The 21,652-nt window shown below is 39.6% G+C and overlaps 3 protein-coding genes across 4 annotated transcripts; 1 reads left to right on the forward strand and 2 right to left on the reverse strand.

Moving 5' to 3' along the window:
• Positions 1–1,784: 1,784 nt before the first annotated feature.
• On the reverse strand, positions 1,785–7,497 carry zdhhc11 (zDHHC palmitoyltransferase 11). The gene is made up of 11 exons (XM_084356592.1): positions 7,233–7,497; positions 5,670–5,888; positions 5,026–5,204; positions 4,559–4,660; positions 4,328–4,452; positions 4,064–4,219; positions 3,841–3,959; positions 3,707–3,756; positions 3,558–3,618; positions 3,389–3,467; positions 1,785–2,551 (listed from the first exon to the last, which is right to left on the reverse strand). The coding sequence occupies exons 2-11, from the start codon at positions 5,886–5,888 to the stop codon at positions 2,412–2,414; spliced, it is 1,230 nt and encodes a 409-aa protein (XP_084212718.1). The 5' UTR covers positions 7,233–7,497; the 3' UTR covers positions 1,785–2,411.
• A 551-nt stretch (positions 7,498–8,048) lies between these two features.
• On the reverse strand, positions 8,049–15,380 carry brd9 (bromodomain containing 9). 2 transcript variants are annotated; one of them, XM_084358039.1, is made up of 17 exons: positions 15,231–15,380; positions 13,187–13,407; positions 12,964–13,092; positions 12,726–12,870; positions 12,570–12,627; positions 11,628–11,772; positions 11,411–11,521; positions 10,656–10,843; positions 10,392–10,524; positions 10,188–10,263; positions 9,989–10,084; positions 9,716–9,848; positions 9,500–9,611; positions 9,309–9,365; positions 9,120–9,225; positions 8,523–8,688; positions 8,049–8,347 (listed from the first exon to the last, which is right to left on the reverse strand). In XM_084358039.1, the coding sequence occupies exons 1-17, from the start codon at positions 15,277–15,279 to the stop codon at positions 8,311–8,313; spliced, it is 1,962 nt and encodes a 653-aa protein (XP_084214165.1). In that variant the 5' UTR covers positions 15,280–15,380; the 3' UTR covers positions 8,049–8,310. The 2 variants fall into 2 exon arrangements, with proteins under 2 accessions (XP_084214165.1, XP_084214164.1); XM_084358038.1 differs by having other exon boundaries at positions 8,518–8,688; positions 15,231–15,379.
• Positions 15,381–15,428: 48 nt separating this feature from the next.
• Positions 15,429–21,652, forward strand: trip13 (thyroid hormone receptor interactor 13). The gene is made up of 14 exons (XM_084358040.1): positions 15,429–15,542; positions 15,755–15,838; positions 16,695–16,845; positions 16,954–17,080; positions 17,995–18,050; positions 18,154–18,244; positions 18,348–18,420; positions 18,500–18,563; positions 18,664–18,750; positions 18,927–19,033; positions 19,216–19,369; positions 20,237–20,349; positions 20,481–20,550; positions 20,634–21,652. The coding sequence occupies exons 2-14, from the start codon at positions 15,765–15,767 to the stop codon at positions 20,727–20,729; spliced, it is 1,263 nt and encodes a 420-aa protein (XP_084214166.1). The 5' UTR covers positions 15,429–15,542; positions 15,755–15,764; the 3' UTR covers positions 20,730–21,652.

Below are 21,652 nucleotides of genomic sequence, written 5' to 3' on the forward strand. Positions count from 1 at the left end.
GGATCATTTACAGTAATCATAAACAATCAGGGTGAAGTGTCTGTGTGAGCCATGTAGGAAGGCCAGTGATCACAAACAGGAGCAACACAAATATTTGTTGCTCTTCTCTGTGCACAGGATGTCTTAATGTCCTGATGGTGGCCAGAGGGAACTGACTCTAGGGATCATGATGTGACCTTTTTATATGTTAAAACAATTAAATCAAGTTTTTGTCACATCCTTCTCTTCCCCAGGCTGACCTCTGAAACCTTCTCCTGTGATGTCCAGTGTAGTAATGTGTTACACAACTAGTAGTGGCCTAATGGCTGGACTTGGATGGACATTATGTAACCTCTGGCCTTGCTGTTGATTCAAATGGAATAGCAGTACTCAGCTCTGAGATGTGTAATTCAAAGACAAGTGGTAAAAACACGCATGCCTGTGAGCAAACGAAAGGGCTCAGAACAGTGAGTTCATCATGATGAAAGCAGCCTGCACTGAGTGTAATTTACTTGGTGACATAATGGTCTGTCTCAAGCTGCTTCAATTGCGCCACTGTGTGGTTAAAAGCTGCCTCTACTGTCAGAAGGAGCTACTACAACAGTTGGCAGAATGGTCATGAAACCCTACACACTGTGCTTAAAAGAAACAAAACAAAGACATCATCTTTAGTTTTTTAGAAAACTTCAGTTACTAATAAAAAATGTGTTCTCTGATATCGAATTTGTGGCATCTTGTCCAAATCAACCTTACACACTTTCAAACAAGTGAAAGCATTAAAACTTACAAGCAAGGTGTGCAACTGTGTAATTACACATTTCATTAACTCATACTGATAAACTTTCTTTCAGACACAGCAAACATTAAAAACAATATAACTGCAGGGAAAACACACTCTACAATTAAGTACAAGACGCCTACATGTGGCCCATTTCACACTCACACAGCTGGCAGTGACTATATCAAAATTTGTAGAACCATATTTAATTCAATTCATTACGAGAAATTACTTAATTTTCACTCTTTTAAGGTAGTTCACATCACAGGCAGTCCACTCTGAAACTAGAATGGCACTTAGTAGAGCGCATACCTCAGCCAAGGCCCAACAGTCCCCTTTTATACTCACTCATAGTAACCAGCCACCTAAATACCTGTTTTTTTCATCATGATCCCTGTATTATTCCCTGAGAAATTAACTAAAATGTTGAAAAACACTCTATCTCACAATGTTGAAGAAAAGTGAGAAAATATTCCTCATTTTGTGGAAATCTGTTCAGTAGTTTTTTGTGTAATCCTGCTGACAAACCAACCGACAAACAGTCTCGGGTGAAAACATTTCCTTCTTGGCAGCAGTAAAAATATTGGTGACTGTGGAAGAGAGAAGACAAAATGCTTTCATTTCCACTCAAACGCCACAATTTCCTCTTCTATCAACTTAGATACCTGACCATGAGGCACCAACCGTGTTCTAGTGGTGAAACTGTGACACAACAACACATCAATTGTCAGTCATACCATGGTAAGCGGGAAGAAAATCCATTTCATTTCAATTGCCCGAAACTATATTTTTAGGTTAAAGAGGTAGCCTCTTACATTGATCTGAGCAGTGGTGTTTTTTCTATCTTGTATGAAATGAAACTGAAATAAATATGTCAACAAGCAGGACCTCAGTGCTTTGTCTGAAGCCCAACATGAGTCTCTGATTCAGCTTAGTATACAGACAGAAACGGGGAGAAGCTGGAGGTGGTGGGACCTCAGCTGTTCATAGTGCTACTGTGCGGTCAAGTAGGCTAAAGACGAAGAAGAAGTTTACATTTCTATTATTTAATATCAAATTTAGCTAAAACAGTGACTGAACAATGCCAGCTCTGTGAAATTTACAGTTAATAGAACAGCAATAAAAAGCTGAAGTCCTGTCCCCTTTTCCAGCTTGTATCTGCTCCAATACTTTCACTTAAGGACGGTATTTTACCACAAAAGGTAAAATGACAAGATGCTAACATGTTACTGTCAATACAGCACTCAATATCCATTTGGCTTAGAACAGTAAATCCTAGTATCATGTTTTCAGCTTTTCAGGAATGTGCTAAAATCCATCTATCTGACTCAGGCTAGTGGAGCAGCAGCCAAACCTGGAAGTGGGGCTGGACTTTGGCTCTCTGTACAGGTCAGTGAGATAAAACTATGTTTTAAATAATTAAACCGTCATCATAAAAACACATAACGTAGATAAAAAACAAACAAAACACAATTACAGGTCGACAGTTAATTCACACTGCGTACAAAGTTCCATGTTGTGTATCAAAATGTGGTGTCAAGTCAGAGACGTCTTCCGTCTTTATCTGTCTGTGGTTGTGTGGCTCAGTTTTCATAATAAATAGTTCCTCAGAGCAGCATATCCTGATGTACTGCCACACAGACATCAGTTACTGCTAAGTATCATCTGGAGTCATCACTGAGCTGCCCAGAGGGTCCTGCACTTCAGGAACACTGTTAACCGACTTCACACTGGCGCTCTGAGCCCTTTCATCGCCTGGCTTCCAGCTCTCCATGTTGTTCATACATATTTCACCTAGCACACAAAGGAAAAAGTGAGAGAATAGTAATACTTACAAACTGCAAAGAATAATATTCTTTGGTAATCCATACTAATAAACGTAACAGTCCCATAATTTGTTGGTAATGAATTTATATGCATACTTTTATTTACAAATTAATTTAAACTAAACCCCTGTCCACACACGCACACACAGGTTTTTCTTAAAACAAATCTTTTTCTATGTGTTGGTCACCCACGGTTGCTTCTTAATTGGACCTTGACAGTGTATGTAGCATGAAGAATATGAAAATTGAGTGTGTGTTTTGTCATATGATATTGGAGTGTTTGAGTTTGTACTTGACAGAATGAATGTCATATTGACTACATTTAGAAAGACACAAACATACATTAAATATACAGTGATGGAAAAGACATACACAAACGACTGCCGACAATGATTTAATAAATGAGCATTATCCAGCAGGTTTCTGTGACAGCAGTCACGTTTCCCTGCCTCATTCATAGTACTTTCTGTAACGAAGCAACTAACCATGGACTATACAATCTTCTTCCTGTTTACACAGGCATTGTGCGCATGCCCTTTGTACGTGAATGTGCATGTGATATGCTTTTCAGGTGTGTTAAGATGGACTGAGATTATTTCAGAAACGGTGCCAAAATGCTCATTTTACTTTTAAAACCCTTTTTCTAAAACAATAACCTCTTACATGTAGACTATTCCTTAGTGACCAGAGAATAATATGAAACTTTTCCTAGGCCGTAGTTTGTTGTGTTTTGTTTGTTGCTCTAAATAAAAAGATGGAGATGGAGAAAAGTGAACAGCAGTGATAAGTGCAGTCAAATACTTACTTCCTGGGTTCTCTGTGGGATTTTCTGTGCCATAATGGAAACTGTTCTCCTTTTCTGCTGATTTCTTAAAGTTTTCCAACTAGATCAAAACAGATTTTTAATGCAGTATTACCAATCGGCTGCATGTGACATCATTCAAAGGATGTTAACTATTAGTCGACATGCTTACCTCAGTGCAGATGGACTCTGAAAGTCGGCTTGAGAGCGGGCCTTTGTCAAATTTACAGGTACTGCAGGCAAAGAGTGGGATACATTGTCCTCCTTTACAAAATTAGCTTTAATAATCATATAACAGGAAGTGTAAGGAATTAATTTAACCTTGAACTCTGTGATAATGCTGGTTCACAGTCAATTGAGCTGTCTGGATTCTATTAAAGGAGAAAAAAAAATGTTTTAGACACATGACAGCATGAACAAGTCACTGCCAGTAAGAGGCAAAGAACAGGTCTCACCTGTGTGGCCTTGTTATTGATTTTCCCATCATGTGGACTTCCTGCCTCGGTGTCTCGGTTTCTGGCTTCTTTCTGGCGCTTCATCTTTACATAATCATATGTGCTTATGCCTTTATAAACTGCAAAGTCAAGAGGAGGACACATATCACAGGAAAATAGTGAAGATTGATGAATGAGGAGAAAAAAGCGCTGTCAAATGTTTGTTGTGAGGTGTGTGACTCACAGAGGTAGAAGTGGAAGCCCAGCAAATGTCCAAGCAGCAGCAGAGAGATGACGCTCAGCATGACTGTTACGAAGGCTAATATAAGGAGACCAGCTGAACTGGTCTTTATGGGTGCTAAAGGTAGAAACACCAGCCATGTGCTATTCCTCAGCATACCTACAGAAAGAAGGAACAAGAGCTTTTAATGATGCAACTGACTAAAATATTCCCAAGGCCATTTCTATTCAGTCAAAGAAAGCTCAACAGTACATTATAGTGACTCACTGTCAAACTGTGGGGCCGTCCGTAGGCTGTTTGGATCCAGATAATGTTGAATAAATATGAACAAGATGACAACAATGAGCAGGAGAGCACCCATTGTAGCAGAGCACAGTGCCACAAAGAAGCACCTGAAGGCAACACACAAAACCTGATGTTAATTCATGAAGCTGACACAAGACATTTCATGAAATCAGGCACAGGAACTACACAAACTCATCGAAAATGCCATCTTACCAGTAGTTTCTACCACCCACGCAAGTGTTCAGCCATTTGCAATGGTGATCAAAGTCTTCCACACACTTGTTGCAAACACCGCAGTGTTTTACTTTCGGGCCACTGCATGAAGATTGAGTATGTTAATGTCACTTTTCATGATAACGAAATGTACAGCTGCAGCGATTAATTCATTAGTTGTCAACTATTAAAACAATCTGCAACTACTTTGATAACAAATTAAACAGCTTTGACTGTTCGACTTAATTCTCTGATTACAGCTTCTGAAAAGGTGCCATATGTAAGAATTTATTTACAAAACAAGACATTTTGGGTGACATTTTTCATCATTTTTTGACATTTTATAGACCAAACAACTAATATTAATACAACATATAATCATTATTTGCAGCCCTGACCAAATTATATCACTTAATTTCTCTATTAAAAGCAAAATCACATGCCACACTACTGCTTTGGATACATACACCCTGACATCACACAGATAACAGCGCAGGTCCTGGATAACATGCGGCTGCTTTGCCCGGTCAAAAAGCGGCATTGGACTGGAATAGCTCTGTTTGGCCCTCACACTGGCATCCGCTGGGTCTATGGTCACAGCAGCAATATGGGTGATAAAGTGCACAATAAATGCTACGGCCATCAGCTGTACACAACAAGAGTCAAGGAAAATCGCAATAATGTTGGAAAAATACTGCAAGATGTGATAAACGTGCAATAAAGTGCAGAATAGTAAGTATACATGAACAAGAAACAGCAAACTGTTGCACACAAGTGGATCTTTTGTGTGAGAAATAAAGTCAGTTCTGAAGTAATCAACTGTTTCAGTTAAATAAACCAGTGTTGACATCATGCTGCATTCAACATGTGACAAAAACCCCACTGACTATGTCTTTTGGGCGTAACAGAGACCACAGAAACAGAGACCGAGTCACGTCTGGTGTGACTGGGGCCCATACAGACAGCACACACAACTGAATCCTTGTCTTGTCCAGCAGCATGAACAAACCGTAGCAGAGACTAATGTTTGCTCCATATTCAAATCTGAAAAATTCACACTTGACACTCAGCTACAATGAAAGCAATGGTTTCAGCTGTGTGCTAAGGATACAGCGTAAACCACATGGTTCCACGGTGGAGGCAGGAGAGGGATGTAGATGCCAAAGCTGACTATGGCGAGGTAGCTGTAAAAAAGCCAGCCAACCACTTGGAAAGCCTGAGGGGGCCAAGACCATCCGTTCATCCTGGGAGGCTTGGATGGGACCAGCTCATTTCGACTGCTGCCGCTCAGGGGAGATGTGCGTCGCAGCCTTTGACTGAAGCAGTTCATCTAGACAGTACAAGAGGAGGAGATTAGACACAGTCAGTCGAGTCAATTATATGCATCTAACCCAGAATCACAATGCCTGTACAGTGTACAACACCCTATGTCCTTAGACCCGTGATTTGAGTGAGGAAAAACTTCCCAAACCTTCAGGAAGAGCTACAGGCACACAGTGGATGTCTGGGTACAGAACAGACCAACAAAATCACAGAATATACAGATTACAATCACAATATTTCTTATATATGTTGATTATAAAATAATGATAACAATAAGCTTCCGCCAGATGTCTTCAAAACATCCATCTGTACATTACACACACTACACGCAAGTGTGGCTCCGGCAGTTTGCAGCCGCATTTGCTGGGGAAATGAGTTAGGGAAATGAGTTGAGCGTTATGATAGTGGCTGCTCACCCATTATGGACCTACGCTTAACCTAGATATTGCTAGGGGTTCCTGATACACTGGCAACTATTACAACAACATTGAGGTTACAAGGTGCATTTATTAGCATTTTTTTAAACACAAGGGTTCTGTGCTACATTCATGGAAAAAAAGGAAAGAAAAGGAAAGCAGTCTATTCTGTAAAATGGAGTATTTACGATGAATTGGGGAGTTACGTTTACTTCATGGGTATAAATAGGGTGGACAAAATATCAGAAACACCTCTCAGGGGTGTGATTCATCAGAAGTGCCAACAACAACTGTTTCCACACAAACTGAACATTACAGCTTTCATCACGGTGGACTTAATCGCTCTGTTGTTCTCTTAAACAGCATTTACTTAACAGACTATTGTGTGATAGTAGCAATCTTAACACTAAACAACAAGGAGGGTTTTGTTACGTAGCCTACAGAAACAGCTGATCCAGGGTAAAGATTTACTCAAAGTGAAATATCCCTTCCTTTTTTTTTTTTCTCGTCAAAAAGGCTTTATAATCACATGTTTTGCTCCTGGCCTTAACACTTGTATTGTGCAAAAAGTTCTACAAATTAGCTAAAAACCTGGAAACACTCAATTAATACGTCATTAATAATACTTTCTGTTCATGACTGCATTAGACCCATGAATAAAATGTATAGCTAGGTGATACTATAGTGAGTTAAACCTCTTGTCCTCCTGGTGAGTTGTTGCCTGTTTTGCTTGACAACTGAAGCTGCTAGCTAACCTGAAGTTAACGGTTATCTGTTTTGGCTAACCCCACATATTTTGCATTTAATTAAAAGCCGCCCACTCGGGGATTTATTAAAACATTTCTACGACTTAAAATAAACAGTAAACTCATGCCAACAATAACCTTTAGGATATTCGGTCTGTACACCGCTTTAATTAAAGAAGAGTTACTTACTTTAGCCGGTGAGAGACAGCCACCATAAAATGTCCAACAATACGCTCCTGTTCAAGTACAGACGCAGATTTCCACCGCTTGATATCCCATTATTAGTTTGTCAGCCGGGCAGGTGCTTCAAGAGGTAAAATTCACATGACGAAACAACACACACAGCCAGGAAAACACGAAATAACTACAAAAACACTCGCATAGAAGGATAAAGATGCTCCAGCGTCCTTGTTGTCAGAAGTTAAAGAATCAACTCACTCAGCAGGTCGTCGCAGCGCTATGGAAACTGTCCCACTGCGCATGCGCACTACAGCTCTCTTCTAGATGACCAGTTTTTTTTATTGTGACCCTTCACTGACTGAATACACATATACAGTCTTTACGATGCTCTCTCATCCTATAATGCCCTGGAGAATACAAGCTCCTCAAAAATAGCCACCGCTCTTTTGCCATGTGAGCAAGAGAGAACTGCAAATAACAGATAAGCACGATACTTCTGCTTTCAGAAGTAAAGCCACTCTCTCAACTTAACTTACTCATGTAATGCTATGCTGAATGTAAATGTATACTGCATGCATGCATTTCATTTTCACTTCCCTGCATTGTCTTCACATACCGGGAAATCAGTAACCGAAGTTGCTCAATTAAAGCCTTTGTGTGGAAATCTGAGGACTCAGCAGTGTCAGAACATCCTTTCTCTGCAAATGCACTAAATTTGGATCAGTATTACTAGCAGACACTTCCTACATTTACAGCTGTCCCCACAGGATGCATCAGCTGATAACTGTTTTTTCATTTGCTTATTGAACAACACACATTTATAAATACAGGTGTAAGAATTTATTTTTCAAGTGTTGCACTTATACAAAATCATACGATTACACTACAAACATTATGTACAATCTTGATCATTTTTTTTAAAACAGGTCAGAGTCTCCTGATGTCTCCACAGTGTTCAAACAGTCCAAAGCTGACAACCCCTTTGCTGTTAACACCAGGATTACAGAAAGGCAGTGTGTGTCGTCAGCTGTTTGCTGAGCCCTCTGGCTCAGGAGACTGCAGGAACTCGTAGGGATCGTGAACCATTTCAGACTGGTCCCCCACGCCCAGGTGTGATGGGCTCCCTGTGGATAAAAGAAAATATAGTTCTAATGTTGTTGCACTTGTGTTACTATTCCATGGGAATCAATGAAAGTTTTTCAGAAAAGTGGAGGTCTAACATTTAGTTGCTGTTTAATAATGTAACTAAAATGTATTAGCATTGGCTTTTTAGCCTCCCTTCTGTTGCAAATACCTAACTGGTGCTGGTCCCTCTCTGAGGCATTAGAGAGGGAGGACAGGTTGGACGATGGTCTGGAGCCAACTCTGTCGACCTGGGCCTCCTGGAACTCCTGCAGGAGTTTGTCGGCATCGTCAAAGTGCTGCTGGCCCTCCTCGTTCCCTGGCTCTTTTTTCACTGTTTTACCTGATGAAGAGAGAGAGATGCTAAGATCAGTGTAGGAAATGAAATGAACAAACTGAGGAACAAAATGCACATCTATTCTAGTAGGGTCCTGGCTCACAAGTACATACAAAAGAAGAGAGGGGAAAGGTGAATAGTAATAATAAACTAGCTTTAGGATTTAGCATTACAAAGATGTATTTACAGAGAAAGTTGTTTAACAACAACCTTTACAGTGGAAGAGTTTTCATGGGATTAAGGTGTTTACCTGGGCTTTATCCCCTAAATACTGTGAATCCTCACATCTTACTTTTGTTGCCACAACTGCAACTATGAGCCTTATCGCATTAACATAATGCAAGCTTAGCGTTTACATGGACTCCACCTTACACATCTTACTGCCTTAATTGGGTTATGACTGAATTACTGATGTACTTGTAAATGGGGATAATCACCTAATGAGTTCAACATGGATATATCTAGCGACATATCAGGATAGTTCTTCATTGACATGAAGTCCAGGACGGAACCACTCTCTCCCAGGCCGGTGCCATCTGCCATCTGAACAACAAAACATAGCTTCAGTAAGACAGTTAAGCAGCTATTTAAATGTACCATCACTTTTAACATGAACTACAGCATACCTGCATGTCACAGATGTTGGATTTGGTTTCATCAGGTTTCGGCATTATGTTTCTTTTCTGAAACATAATATAAGCATCATAAACACAACAGGCCTAAACCACAGACAGTGATAGTGTGGTAGAATTGGTCAAGACAAGCCTTGAGTCTCAGAGGATGATATAATCATGGGAGTATACTACAAGTCAGATACCTGACGGACTTGAGTGACAGCTTTAACGTGATCGCCAGCGGTCATCTTGTCCAAAAGCCCATCGACCCAGTGCTTTGTGATGCCTCCACAGCCCTTGACAAACTCTTGTATGCTGAGGGTGAAAGTGAACACAATTACAAGCTGAAAACCAGGACACCTGTATTCACAAGATCATTTCAAATCAAAATTTAACCTGTGACAGCAAAGTCCCCTTACCTGAGAGCACATTGTACCCCCGTGTCATCTCCATAGGCTGAATAGAGTGTGTCCACCTCATCAGGCAGCAGGTCTGGGAAGACTGAGTTCTTCTGAAGGGTTTGGATGTTGTAGGCACTACTAAGAAATGTTACTACACAGAGGAGAAGGAAAAAAAAGCACAATCTCTTGTAAGACATTAAATGGTACATTTAAATCACTGTTATTAATTGGATGAGACTAATTAAAGCTTCTTATATGAATTAAATCAACAAAATTGCACACATGAGATACCTTTGTGTCTCCTGTCATCTTTGAAACCCAAGGTTGTTAATCCAGGCAGAAGCTTATTTGACAGAGAACTCAGGTCCACTTTATGAGTCTCCTCTTCTGCAAAAAACAAAAAACAACTTGCTTAATTAAATGTAGTGCAGATTTTGTGTGAACATTGGGTTCTAAAAGATGTTTAAAAGACTAAAAAATGATAACAAACCTTCTGCATCAGGATCCAGCTGATTCACAACAGTATATAAAAGAGAACTGTCTGTCTCCTTGCGCAAGTAGCCCATCTGAAAACACAGAACAGAGAAAAAACATTACCACTTACCACTGCTTTGTCATTTTATTTAAAAAAATAAAGTTGCAGGCAGTAGAATTATTATATATAAGTTGGACTTATATGTCGAAAGTTGGACACCTTAGAGTTGGGCATGTATCTGTTGATCCGATCGCGAGCTTCATCTGCAGAATGTTCAACGAGTGCCAGAACATGCTCCTCTGCTGTACTGTCAGTCAAGCTGCAAGCGTTTCCCTCTGGTTCATACAGGTAACTGAAATAACAGAGTTGACAGTGTTAACAGTCATTATACCGACATCAAGCACTCAGGACGTCCCTACTGGCCTTTCTGACTACATTTCATTCCCAGTCACATTTAATGTAGGTATTACAAATCAGTAATACCTGATGACTTCTTTCATGTCTTTAACTGGTTGTTTCTTGGACTTCTTAGCCGATTCCACTGGCATGGGGATTATCTCTGGAGGAGGTATATCAGTTGCAAGGTCTTCATCTCCCAAAATGGCTGCCTGTTGGCTGTAGTCCATGTCCTGCATGAAAGACATGCTGCGCTTCAGAGCCAACAGCCGCTCCTGAACACAAAGCAGAGAAAAAAGGGGGCAACACTTAACTCTGCCTGCTTAATTCACAAATCATGGACGAAAAGAAAATTGAATAGAAATGGACAGGAGAACATTGTCGATGATACAGTCTTCCACCTTTGGTCAAATGACACCAATGTTATTGACGTTGTTTTCGGTTACTACATCCATCACAAATGATTTGCGTCTACAGCTCAGCTGCTAGGAGTTAGAAAATGTCATAGTGCTTTGAATATATTCCATTACTCACTGCATATGGAGCAGAGCCATGATCCGACTCGAGTACAAATTATGGAAATATATTTTAGGATAGATTTCTCTTATCAATCGACACACAGCAATACTTTAGATGTTGATATATAACACTAACAATCTGACTTCTATTTAAGTTTTTAAGTTGAAGTCAAAACATGTATCCATAGTGAAACGTTACCTGTAAAATGTATGATCAAAAGGTAACACAAAGGGAAGCAAAGCACTAGTGGCAGTGTCTCAGTAAATGACGGATGGTGTAAGTGTAAGAAATGTGTTTATTTTTATTCCATTTGATCTCATTACCTTGCTCATCATCTTGAAGCCTGTATGAAGCAGTTTCTTAGCAGCTTTGTAATAGACAGTCTCTGGTCGGTTGTACACCATGGCATTGTCACACATCAGTTTAAAGTCCGCCTGAAAGACAAAAAGTGTTCACACAGGTATGAGGGCAAACCGTGGTTACAGACTTTCTTAGTCAAAATAATTAAAAATTTGCCTTTTTGTTGAGAAATATGCTCACCTTGAATTCTGTAACTGTGTTGTAATCGTTGTTTCTAATCTTGTCTTTCATGGTGCTGAAGTCCATCGGATGCTTGATGATCATTGAGTAGCCAGGAGCAATCGCATCTGTTACTGGGAATGAGAAGAATCCATGCGGGTCTTTCCTAGGAAGAAAATTGATGAACAGTCAGTGTTAATCAGGTAAGCATCAACCTTTGGATTTTTTTAGTGTTCTTGTTTGATCATGCCGGGGCATGTTATCTGTCAGGTCAATATGATCAATATGAATGTCTTGATAGCAATTTATGGCTTATACATAAGCAGAGTCACACACAATATGACATGAATGAATAGTGCATGATAAAGGCTCATGTCTGTCCTCCAGTCACAATAATACATGCTCAAATAGACTAAAGAGCGTATGCCAACAGCATGTAGAAGCAGTGATATTTATTGCACCAAATAATATTCCGTACGTGGGTGTTGCATGGAACGAATGACAAATGCAAATGTTGCTATTCTTAGAGTCGTGAAAAAAAGGTCTTTGTCCCCGTAGGATAATGTGTGCTCAGCTAGTTTGATGATGATTTGTCAATCAGCCAGTGGAAGGTGATGCAAAACAGCAAGCTCAGAATGCCCCAAATGGAAAGGTTTTATCTTGTGGGCAGAGTAGCTGTGTTCAGTAAATTTCATGGTTATATGCTGATTAACTTATAATATTTGTTGTGTACTTTGTGTTAGATAGTATTTGTATTAGAGAAAAAGGATGTCCCCAAAAACAATAGAACTGATTGTCAGAAATAAATATCAGCCTTACCGTAAACCCTTATTTAAACCTTAGTCTTTAAAGCTTTTGGATCTTTAAAGTATTAAGTCTTCAGAGCAGCACTGTGGCATTAAAAGAGCAGAAGGCCAACAACACAGTTGGATGCAGAAATTAGACTGAAATAGTGTTCCTCACCTCTGTAACTGCCTCAAAAAGTGTTCCAGCAGTTGTTGTCGAGGAGTGGACTCATTCTCTGCAAAAAGGAAATATGGATATTTAATAACACATTTACAAATGACAGTCACTCAGAGAAAAGAAGCTGATGTTGTCCTAAGAGACAGCCATTCTTACCTTGTTGCGTCCTGCATGCTCGGACTGGTCTGTCTCCTTGTGGGTCCATTTCCATCTTAAGAGCGGAATTAAACTCGTCCACTTCTGGCTCTAGTTCAAAATCTCTCTCTCTCTCTCGCTCTTTCTTCTTTTTCTTCTCTTCAGGCTGATGAGACACCGTCAACATTTGAATGACTTGTCAGCAAAATCATTAAGAATCTATTGGTCGTATTCTTAGGTTGAATTTAGATTTACTCACCTCTAATCCAATGTTTATGCTTTTTGACAATGTGAAAGGTTCAACAGGCCCAGTAGCACTAGTGGCAGCTGTAGCAGCTGCTGCCTCCGATTCATTCTGCTCTCGCTCTCTCTTCTTCCTCTTTTCCTCCTATAGGATGGGATGAAAAGATGAAAAACAATTTTTATCTTACAGTGGCAAAAGGACAGGTCCTATAAGGTAGATTATTGTTTTGTAAACTAACCTTCCGTCTTCTTCTTTCCTCATCATCCACATATTTGTCTTTGTCCTTTTCAGACTTTTTCTTCTTCTTCTTCTTCTTTTCTTTGTGGCGTTCCCGCTCATGGTCTGATCTGTCATCATAGTAGCTGGAGTCGTGGCCTGAACCAGAGAGCTCGGTCACCTCACTTCCACCGACTTTGAGCACAAGCTTCAGGGGCTTCTCAAGAGCCTTGTCCTCGTAGTCTACAATACAAAACAAACAAAATGAAGGCAATCGCTTAGGTGGGAATCGTGGCACAAAGTGAAAGGTTGTTAGAGGAGTACGTGCGCATGTGGAATTTTGTTGCCATTAGTACATTGTGTTCCAGATGATTATGGACAACACAGTCTGAAAACAACCGGTCAAGAGGTCTGAGCAAATTCGAAACAAAAATCTGTTGTATTTTTTACATGAAAATTTCATTATCAATGTACATGTCCATATACAGTCCCTGCTTGTTTTTCATTTGGGGATGCTAGTATTACCTCCCAGGCCTGCTGTTTTACTGCCACCCACACTCATAGATCTTCCTTTAAAGGATGCACAGGTGCTAAATTAGGTTGCGGTCAGGGGATGGTGGTGGCAACACCATTATTTTTTCTCCCTTTATGCCCATGGCAACTAAGCAGTCAATCTTGTTTTGCTTTTGCAGTATTGGATGGTTTGTTGTCCTGAATGACAATAATTTTGTTCCAAAAGGCACTGCTCTTCCTTTTATAACATGACAGGAAACAGTTGGTAAGGAGCTCTTCATTTTATTTTGCAGATGTCATTTTGACACTCTCAGGGACACTAAAGGGCTTTCCGTCTCTTTTCTAATATTCCAGCCCAAAACTCTGCCAGGTGATGTTGCAGTTTTGCTGAAACAGAACGAACCATTCACCAACCATCCAGAGTAACACAGCATTCATCAGTGAATAAAATGGTTTTAAAATTAGTCTCAGTATTTCAGAGCTCAGTGCAATAGTTTCTCTGTATGAGGCATTGGTCAGGGGTGGCCAAAACAAAGCTCTAAGCAAAACTGCAAGCCTCTGGAGGATTCTAGATCCAGTTTGGGGAATTGAGAGACACCAACAGATTAAAAAACAGTGTCTTTTTTAAAACTTCCCCTCTGACACATTTAGCAGACGCTTTTTGTCCAAAGCGACTTGCAGTTATTCATACATACACTGATGGCCATGCAAGGTGCCGACCAGCACATCAGGAGCAGTTTTGGGGTTCAGTATCTGACTGAATTTGTCTGCACTCTGAATCACACACAAATCCTTTAACAGTTTGATTGCTCATCAATTGTTTTCATGCTTTTTGTAATAGTAATGTTAACTCTTTTCATCTGAGAGATCTTTGTCTTTCTCTCCATATTGCATGAGAACTGAGACTTGCTTAATAATGAGGAACAACCTCTTTAAGTAGGTTTCACTTTAGTAAAGATCACCTGGCAATTAATTAACATACCAGTACCAGTTAGTTGAACAACAGGAAAAATAAAACATTGAAAAACCTAAAAATAAAAAAACAGAAATTCTACTGATTCGTTGCGTACATACCACAAGTATAGTAGGACTATGGTGTGTTTTGAGTGATATCACCTCACACAACAAAGAGGTTGTGTATTATTATGAATCCATGAAAAAGGCTGTAGTTACTGTATGTTGCAGTTGTGTTTTCTACTGTAGAGTAAGAGTAATTACTAACAACCCAAATTGCACAAAAACTACAAAACTTAAATCAGATACAACTTCATTTATTAACTAACTGTAACCTACTAGCACAGCCAAAGAACAAACAAATACGCAATTTGTTAATATATAACTAAACTGATTAACTGATTAACTCAGGACAAGGTACCAGTGGCATATGGAAACTAGAGCCGAGGAAAGTGCACCGTGTTGGTTCAGTTTCACAAAAACACAGTGCAAAACTGCTGTCTTTGAACGAGCCAGCTAGGCTAAGCTAACGCAGCTAACAGAGGATACCTGGAACAAAAGCGATGCAGTAGCTAAAAGTAAAATATGCATTCAGGTACCATCGACTGTTCTCCACTCCGGTTTATGTTTCTTGTGCTTTTTCCCCATCTCTCCGTGTTTATATCCGAGGTCTTGTGCTTATTTCGACAATGTTGTCGCTGGTTGTTGTAGCAAATCCCCGCAACAAGAACGCTCGCGGCAGGCGGAAGTTCTTCCCCAAAATAAATGATGTATTTCCGGTGTAACAAATCAGCGCGGTGAATTCGAGTGATTGTCGGATCTCTGACAGCACAGCGGACTCACGATAGTTTCTCGGGAACCAGACTTTTGGTTGTTTCAAGTAATCTGACTGATAACGTAGATGGTGTAAGGTACGGTTGCAGTTTTGTCGATGAAGGAACAAGCTGTTCTCTTATTCTTTGAGGGATGTTGACGTTAGCCAGCTATGTTAGCTAGCTACAACATCGCTAACTGACCTAGCTAACGAAGTAGAAAAGTGTCTTTACCCGTTGTTTACCGGACTGAACATTAGCTAAGTTATCGACTGAGTTATACGTGATGCATGCTGTTGTGTTGTCCGCAGCTTTAACGGCATGGAGGGTGACAGAATGGAGGTGGGAAACCAGAAACCAAACATCCATGTGGAGGTCCATGTTAAATCTCACAGGTGAGGAGTTCAAAACATGTCAGTGAATACAGGTATGCAGAAAAGTCACACACACGCTCAGGTGCAGTTAAATGACCACAACCTTCAAGGGAGTATGCAAATGAATAAAATGTTTTTTGAGTTGTTTTATTTTTGTCAGTAAAGGTCCTCTTTCTAAACATTTATATACATGTACGTGTACGTGTTAAACTTATTTTTGCGATTGTTTTGACAAATTAACCGAAAAACGCTATTAAAGGTCCACTATGTAGTTTTTGGGAGGGACTTTTAATCAGAAAAACTATTCCACGGAAGAAACTGAATAAACAAACTGACCTTAAAGGACAACACAAGTTCATACTGTTTCACTTTGTTTATATGTGGCGGACCCTGCCACCTCTCTAGCTTCAAACAGTGTTCTGGGGACCTTACATTCCTCTGAGATCAGCTTGTTTATTCAGTTATTGAAAAAAAAAATCATTTCTGATTTTCTATTATTACCTTATTAATATTGTAAATATTAAAATTCTGAACGGGTATCTCTCCAAAACTACACACAGGGTCCATTTAGATTATGATTATGTGACATTTGTTGGGGTCTGTTCCAAACAAAGATGTTTTCTTACATCTGGAGGACAACATTTATAGGCTAGGGCATCTCTGCAGCAATACAACAGTTCACTATAATATTGTTTTGTCACACATTTCACCTTTTATTTAAAAGCAGCTTCAGCAATTTGGATGTCGCCCATAACTCATTTTGATTCATATTGATTTGATACTGTGTCAGCCATTACAGGCTCAAATAATCAGTTTTTATCCTGATGATAACATAATTATATACCTCTTTGTTTTCCTATTCTTGTTCATGTTTCAGCACAGCTAAACAGTCTGATGTGAAGATGCATGTTCTGGCTCTCCTGAATCGCCACAGCCTGGTTTTTGGAAACTACAGATGGACAGAGTTTGATGAAGACTTCCTACAGAAGCATGTGGAATCTGTGGTTCTGGTCGATCTCGATGAAATGGTAACACATTGTGGTTGTTTTATTTTTTGTCTTGTTCTATTAATTGAAAAAAATAATGACATGCACTCATTTTATTTTATTTTTTTCATAAACTTTTTCATCACTCAGCCCGTTGATCTGAAGAGCTGCTCTCTGTCCGTTCACATCTTCACGCTGAATGAGGACGGGCCCAGCACGCTAAGTCTGGAGGAGGATGAGGAGCTTTCAGCAGCTAACCACTGGTTGCTGCCAGCAGGTGACACCAGACATTGTGGAGGACAGCACATTGAGTAGAACATTATATTGCAAAAATCCTTCTTTCTTAGTTTAATTTATATGTATATATATCTTTTAGGCATACAGTATATTTTTTAGTATTGCTTCATGTGACACTAAACCCAAAATGTCTTTGAGTGTTAAACAAACCACTGTAGACAAGAAGGAGTTCTCTGCACATCTTCCAGCAATGTGCTTCTCAGAACACATGAACCCCAATTGACACTCCCTCTTGACTTCAAAGGTGGCTGTAAAAAGACTGTAGTTCTTATTAGAGAAGAGACGCTGTGCTCAAGATGGATTCATGTGTTCATGTTTTCCATCTGTATGCTCAAATGTAACAAACTGTCAATACACTGCCTCTGTCTCAGTCCTCATGCATGAACTTGTCGAGATAACAAAGGGCCGCTGTCATAGAGGAGTAAAGAGACCAGAACATATTCACATTTCAGAAGCTGGGATCAGAATTTTGACTTTCTTCCTTTGATATTACTCTAATTGATTATTTTATTAACAAAATATTAATATATTATTAATATTAATACATTTAATAGTTGACAACTAATTGTTTATTTATTGCAGCTCTAAACATCTGTGAATTCCTCACCAAAGCCTCCTTTCTTTGTATTAGAGAAATCCACTTGTTTTATAACCACCTTTTTAAGCTTCCAAGGGATAAGTATTATATAACCAAAAGATAAATCAAGGCTGGGTCAAGGCACAGTTAACATAATGACAAATGATTTTGATTAGCATAGTCAACATCCTGTATGGGTTTGTTTTTTTCCTCTTTCTCATGTGCCACTCTAAAGACCGTCTTTTCCCTTTGGCTCATTAACCTTTTATTTTGGCCTAATGTTCCCTAAAAATGACTGGACCTGTTTGTTTTAACAGTTGAATTCCACGGCATCTGGGAGAGTCTGGTGTATGACACTGGAGTCAAAACTCAGGTAAAAAAAAAAAAAATGTAATGGCAGTTAAGAGATGAAAGAAAATGATTACATAACCTTTTCACGCTGCTGAACTGCACAGTGTTTTCATTTCCTTCCTTAGCTCCTGGATTACGTAACAACAACAATTTACTTCTCCGACAAAAATGTCGACAGCAACCTGATTTCATGGAACCGTGTTGTTCTGCTTCATGGTAACTATCACAGTATCAATCATAATAACATTTCAAGGATGAGCCTGTCAGAGAGATGCGAGTAAAATAACTCAGTAATCACTTTGTGTATGCCCGCATTCAGGACCTCCAGGCACAGGGAAAACGTCACTTTGCAAAGCTCTTGCCCAGAAGCTGTCAATCAGACTGTCGAGTCGGTAAGACAATCCTCATTTTAGCGAAACCACTTTAGCAGTTACACCTGCTCTGCTCTCACCTACACTCCTCTCCCTGCAGGTATTCCTATGGGCAATTTGTCGAGATAAACAGCCACAGCTTGTTCTCGAAGTGGTTCTCAGAGGTACACCTGGCTTTTTATGTGAAAGTGTTGAGTTTGAGGAGGTTCTAGATTGAACTGATAACATTTTGGCCGCTAATTAAATAATGGCTCTTTGTTACAGAGCGGTAAGCTGGTCACAAAGATGTTTCAGAAGATCCAACAACTGATTGATGACAAAGATGCTCTTGTGTTTGTTCTGATTGATGAGGTAAAAATCTTGGAAATGAACCATTATCAATTATAACTTGAGTTGATTCAGTCATTGATTTGCTTCCAGAGTCACTAAATAAAAAAGGACTTTCTTGTGCACTTGTTGTACCTTAATTAACCTATAATCAGGAGTGTCTCCGCTGTCCTTATGTGAAACTGTTTTACGGCGCGTAGGTGGAAAGTCTGACAGCAGCTAGAAATGCCTCCCAGGCGGGAACGGAGCCCTCCGACGCCATCCGAGTGGTCAACTCCGTTCTCACTCAACTGGACCAGATCAAACGGTCAGGAAGCAAAGCAGTCTCTATACTATTTTAAAACTTCTCTCTTATAACATAGGGCACCAGAAGCCTTAATTTGTATTTATACAACCACTCTTAATTACTGTTTTCACTAGAAAATATATCATCAGACTTTAATTTTGTCCTGTTTACTGAGGTTTGTTTTGTGTTGACTTTTATTTCAGACATTCCAACGTCGTGATCCTGACGACCTCCAATGTGACGGAAAAGATAGACTTGGCGTTTGTTGACAGAGCTGATATCAAGCAATACATCGGACCTCCGTCAGCAGACGGCATCTACAGCATCTACCTCTCCTGCCTGGAGGAGCTGATGAAGGTGACTGAATAATCTAGCAACTTTTTGCATTTATGATGTCAACATATGTGACTTAACAAGTCTTTTACTTGCATGTTGAAATGTTGGGGCTCATTGTGTGGGTATGATGATTCTACTAGTTTACAGGAGTTTGTCTTTGTTTGGGGAACTTTTTGTAATTGAAGTTTTCAAATGTATTAAAAGGTATTCAAAGTGTAATTAAACTAACATACCACATGAGTACAACATAAGTGAAGTAGCACATTTTCCTTCAGACAAGAATAATCTTGGTATTCCTTTTGTTTCTGTCTTAACGTAAATTAAAAAATTAGACCAGACGTCATTAAACTTCCCATGGTAATTATTGGCCTTTGCAATTAACAGTTTGAAAGAGGCAATGTCTGTTATCACCTCTAACCTTTAATCTAAAACAGGCTTTGTAGGACTCTTCCAATGGCGAGGAACAATCATTGAAGCACCACTAAAGCTCAGAGATCAGTCTTCCAATAGCTGGGGGACTCTGGAAATGGATTATGCAACCACTCTCCAGTACTTTTGACTACTTCTTTATAAGAAAGGAGAAACAAACAAAAACAGTCCCACAATATATGAAGACAAGTACCTATTTCCTTTGACACTGACACTTGACCATTAATAATTAGGTTCAATATCTTGACGCAAGACAGTATTATGGTGGCCATGAGTTGCAAGGCTCTGCGGGTAGGAGGTTGGCAGTTTGATCCCCAGCTTATCCTGTCCACATGTTGAAGTGTCCTTGAGCAAGAAGCGTGACTCAAATTCCTCTGGATAGTTGGGCCAGCACCTTGCATGGTTTTAGATAAATTACAGTGTCCTTTATATCTGTGCTTCATGATATGTGATGTGCAGTGCCAGATCATCTACCCCCGGCAGCAGCTGTTCACCATATTTGAGCTCAAGACCATGGGCTTTGCAGAGAGTGAGGTGTCCGAACACAGCCTGCACCTTAGGAACATTGCTCTGTGAGTAGAGACTCCCACAATGCAATAGCAATCAAACCACACTGTCTCCGTGCTCTAATCATAACCTCAATTGGCGGTGAGAATTGAAACAGCCAGCAGCTAACGTTTTGTTTTTTTCTGTTCATTCCCAGAAAAAGCAAAGGTTTGAGTGGAAGAGCGCTCAGGAAGTTACCGTTTCTAGCCCATGCACTGTTTGTTAAGGTGAGTATTTTATTCTCTTCTACGGTGAGTGTAGGAAAAAAACGAGTCATGCTGTTTTTTAATGCATGTTTGTTTGCCTGCAGACACCGACAGTGACTCTTGAGAGGTTTCTGGAGGCTATGGGGCAAGCAGTGGATAAACAGAAGGAGGAAAAAGCTAACCTGGTCAACGGTGTTTGAACTTATTACAATAACCAAAGCGTGACACATGATTGTTTATCAGCTGTCACATCCCATAAATGGTTTGTAGCTGGGAAAACAACAACTGCAATGGTTTTACAAAGCTTGTTCAGTTAATTTGGCAGCACTGTGTTGAATATATTGTCAGGAATTAACAAATACCTTCTTTAACATAACTCTTTATTCAGGTAATTTTCTTGGAGCTTCTACCTTAAAGACCAAAATAGTTTGGTTTAAGATGGAGTACCCGGTGCTTGAATTCTCTATACGTGTTTAACCCGATTGTTTACTCTGTTCTTGGTGTCAAAGTGTTATTTTTATATAACATGAAGCTTTAACAGTACCAGCTTCTTTTTGTTCGCATGTTTAAAGGGAGAGTTCAGGTTTGTTTTAGCATATATTTTTGGCTGTAGTTACTTTTTGTGTTTATCACTCGATGGACATTAGCTCAGCCTGTGGATTTCGTTGGAAATTTCCCTTTTAAAATCACAGCTCGTCAGACAGAATTAAAAGCGGTCCCTCAGTGGACAATGAAGCAACAGAAATACAGTAAAGAACATGCAGTTGGTTTTGTTGTGTTGTGGTTTTTGGTGTTTTGTGGACTGGTTTCATCTTCTGTAGTATGCCCAGCTGTTCACAGGCACCTCCATCCACAGGATCTGTAGAATAAGCTAATGTTCATGTACAATACCAATTTAAGTTGAAAAAATGTGAACTGTCCCTTTTTTAAACATGCTTTTTTTTGTACTCTGTTCATGTCTCTTATGTTTTAAATGGATGTTCCTCCTTCCCCTTCAGTTGAACATGTTCAGTTATATTGTCAGTTCTTTATTTATGCTAACAGTAAGTCCTCTATCGCACTTATGTTCGTGACAACTTTATTTGTGTACATATAACGTTGTAATAAACACTATTGTAGTGTG

The sequence above is a fragment of the Pagrus pagrus genome, assembly GCF_965226575.1.
Source record: "Pagrus pagrus genome assembly, chromosome: 7".
In the NCBI taxonomy this organism is placed as follows: Eukaryota; Metazoa; Chordata; class Actinopteri; order Spariformes; family Sparidae; genus Pagrus; species Pagrus pagrus.

Excerpts from the sequence above, each read along its gene's own strand:
- zdhhc11 (XM_084356592.1), bottom strand. The coding sequence starts at position 5,888 with ATGAACTGCTTCAGTCAAAGGCTGCGACGCACATCTCCCCTGAGCGGC. Across the intron at positions 4,453-4,558 it reads GTGGGTGGTAGAAACTACTG|GTGCTTCTTTGTGGCACTGT; the intron begins GTAAGATGGCAT and ends TGTTGCCTTCAG. Across the intron at positions 2,552-3,388 it reads TCCCACAGAGAACCCAGGAA|GTGAAATATGTATGAACAAC; the intron begins GTAAGTATTTGA and ends TTTGTGTGCTAG.
- brd9 (XM_084358038.1), bottom strand. The coding sequence starts at position 15,279 with ATGGGGAAAAAGCACAAGAAACATAAACCGGAGTGGAGAACAGTCGAT. Across the intron at positions 9,226-9,308 it reads CCAACATCTGTGACATGCAG|ATGGCAGATGGCACCGGCCT; the intron begins GTATGCTGTAGT and ends TTTGTTGTTCAG. Across the intron at positions 8,348-8,517 it reads GAGGGACCAGCACCAGTTAG|GGAGCCCATCACACCTGGGC; the intron begins GTATTTGCAACA and ends TTTTATCCACAG.
- trip13 (XM_084358040.1), top strand. The coding sequence starts at position 15,765 with ATGGAGGGTGACAGAATGGAGGTGGGAAACCAGAAACCAAACATCCAT. Across the intron at positions 16,846-16,953 it reads TGGTCGATCTCGATGAAATG|CCCGTTGATCTGAAGAGCTG; the intron begins GTAACACATTGT and ends TTCATCACTCAG. Across the intron at positions 19,034-19,215 it reads CAACTGGACCAGATCAAACG|ACATTCCAACGTCGTGATCC; the intron begins GTCAGGAAGCAA and ends CTTTTATTTCAG.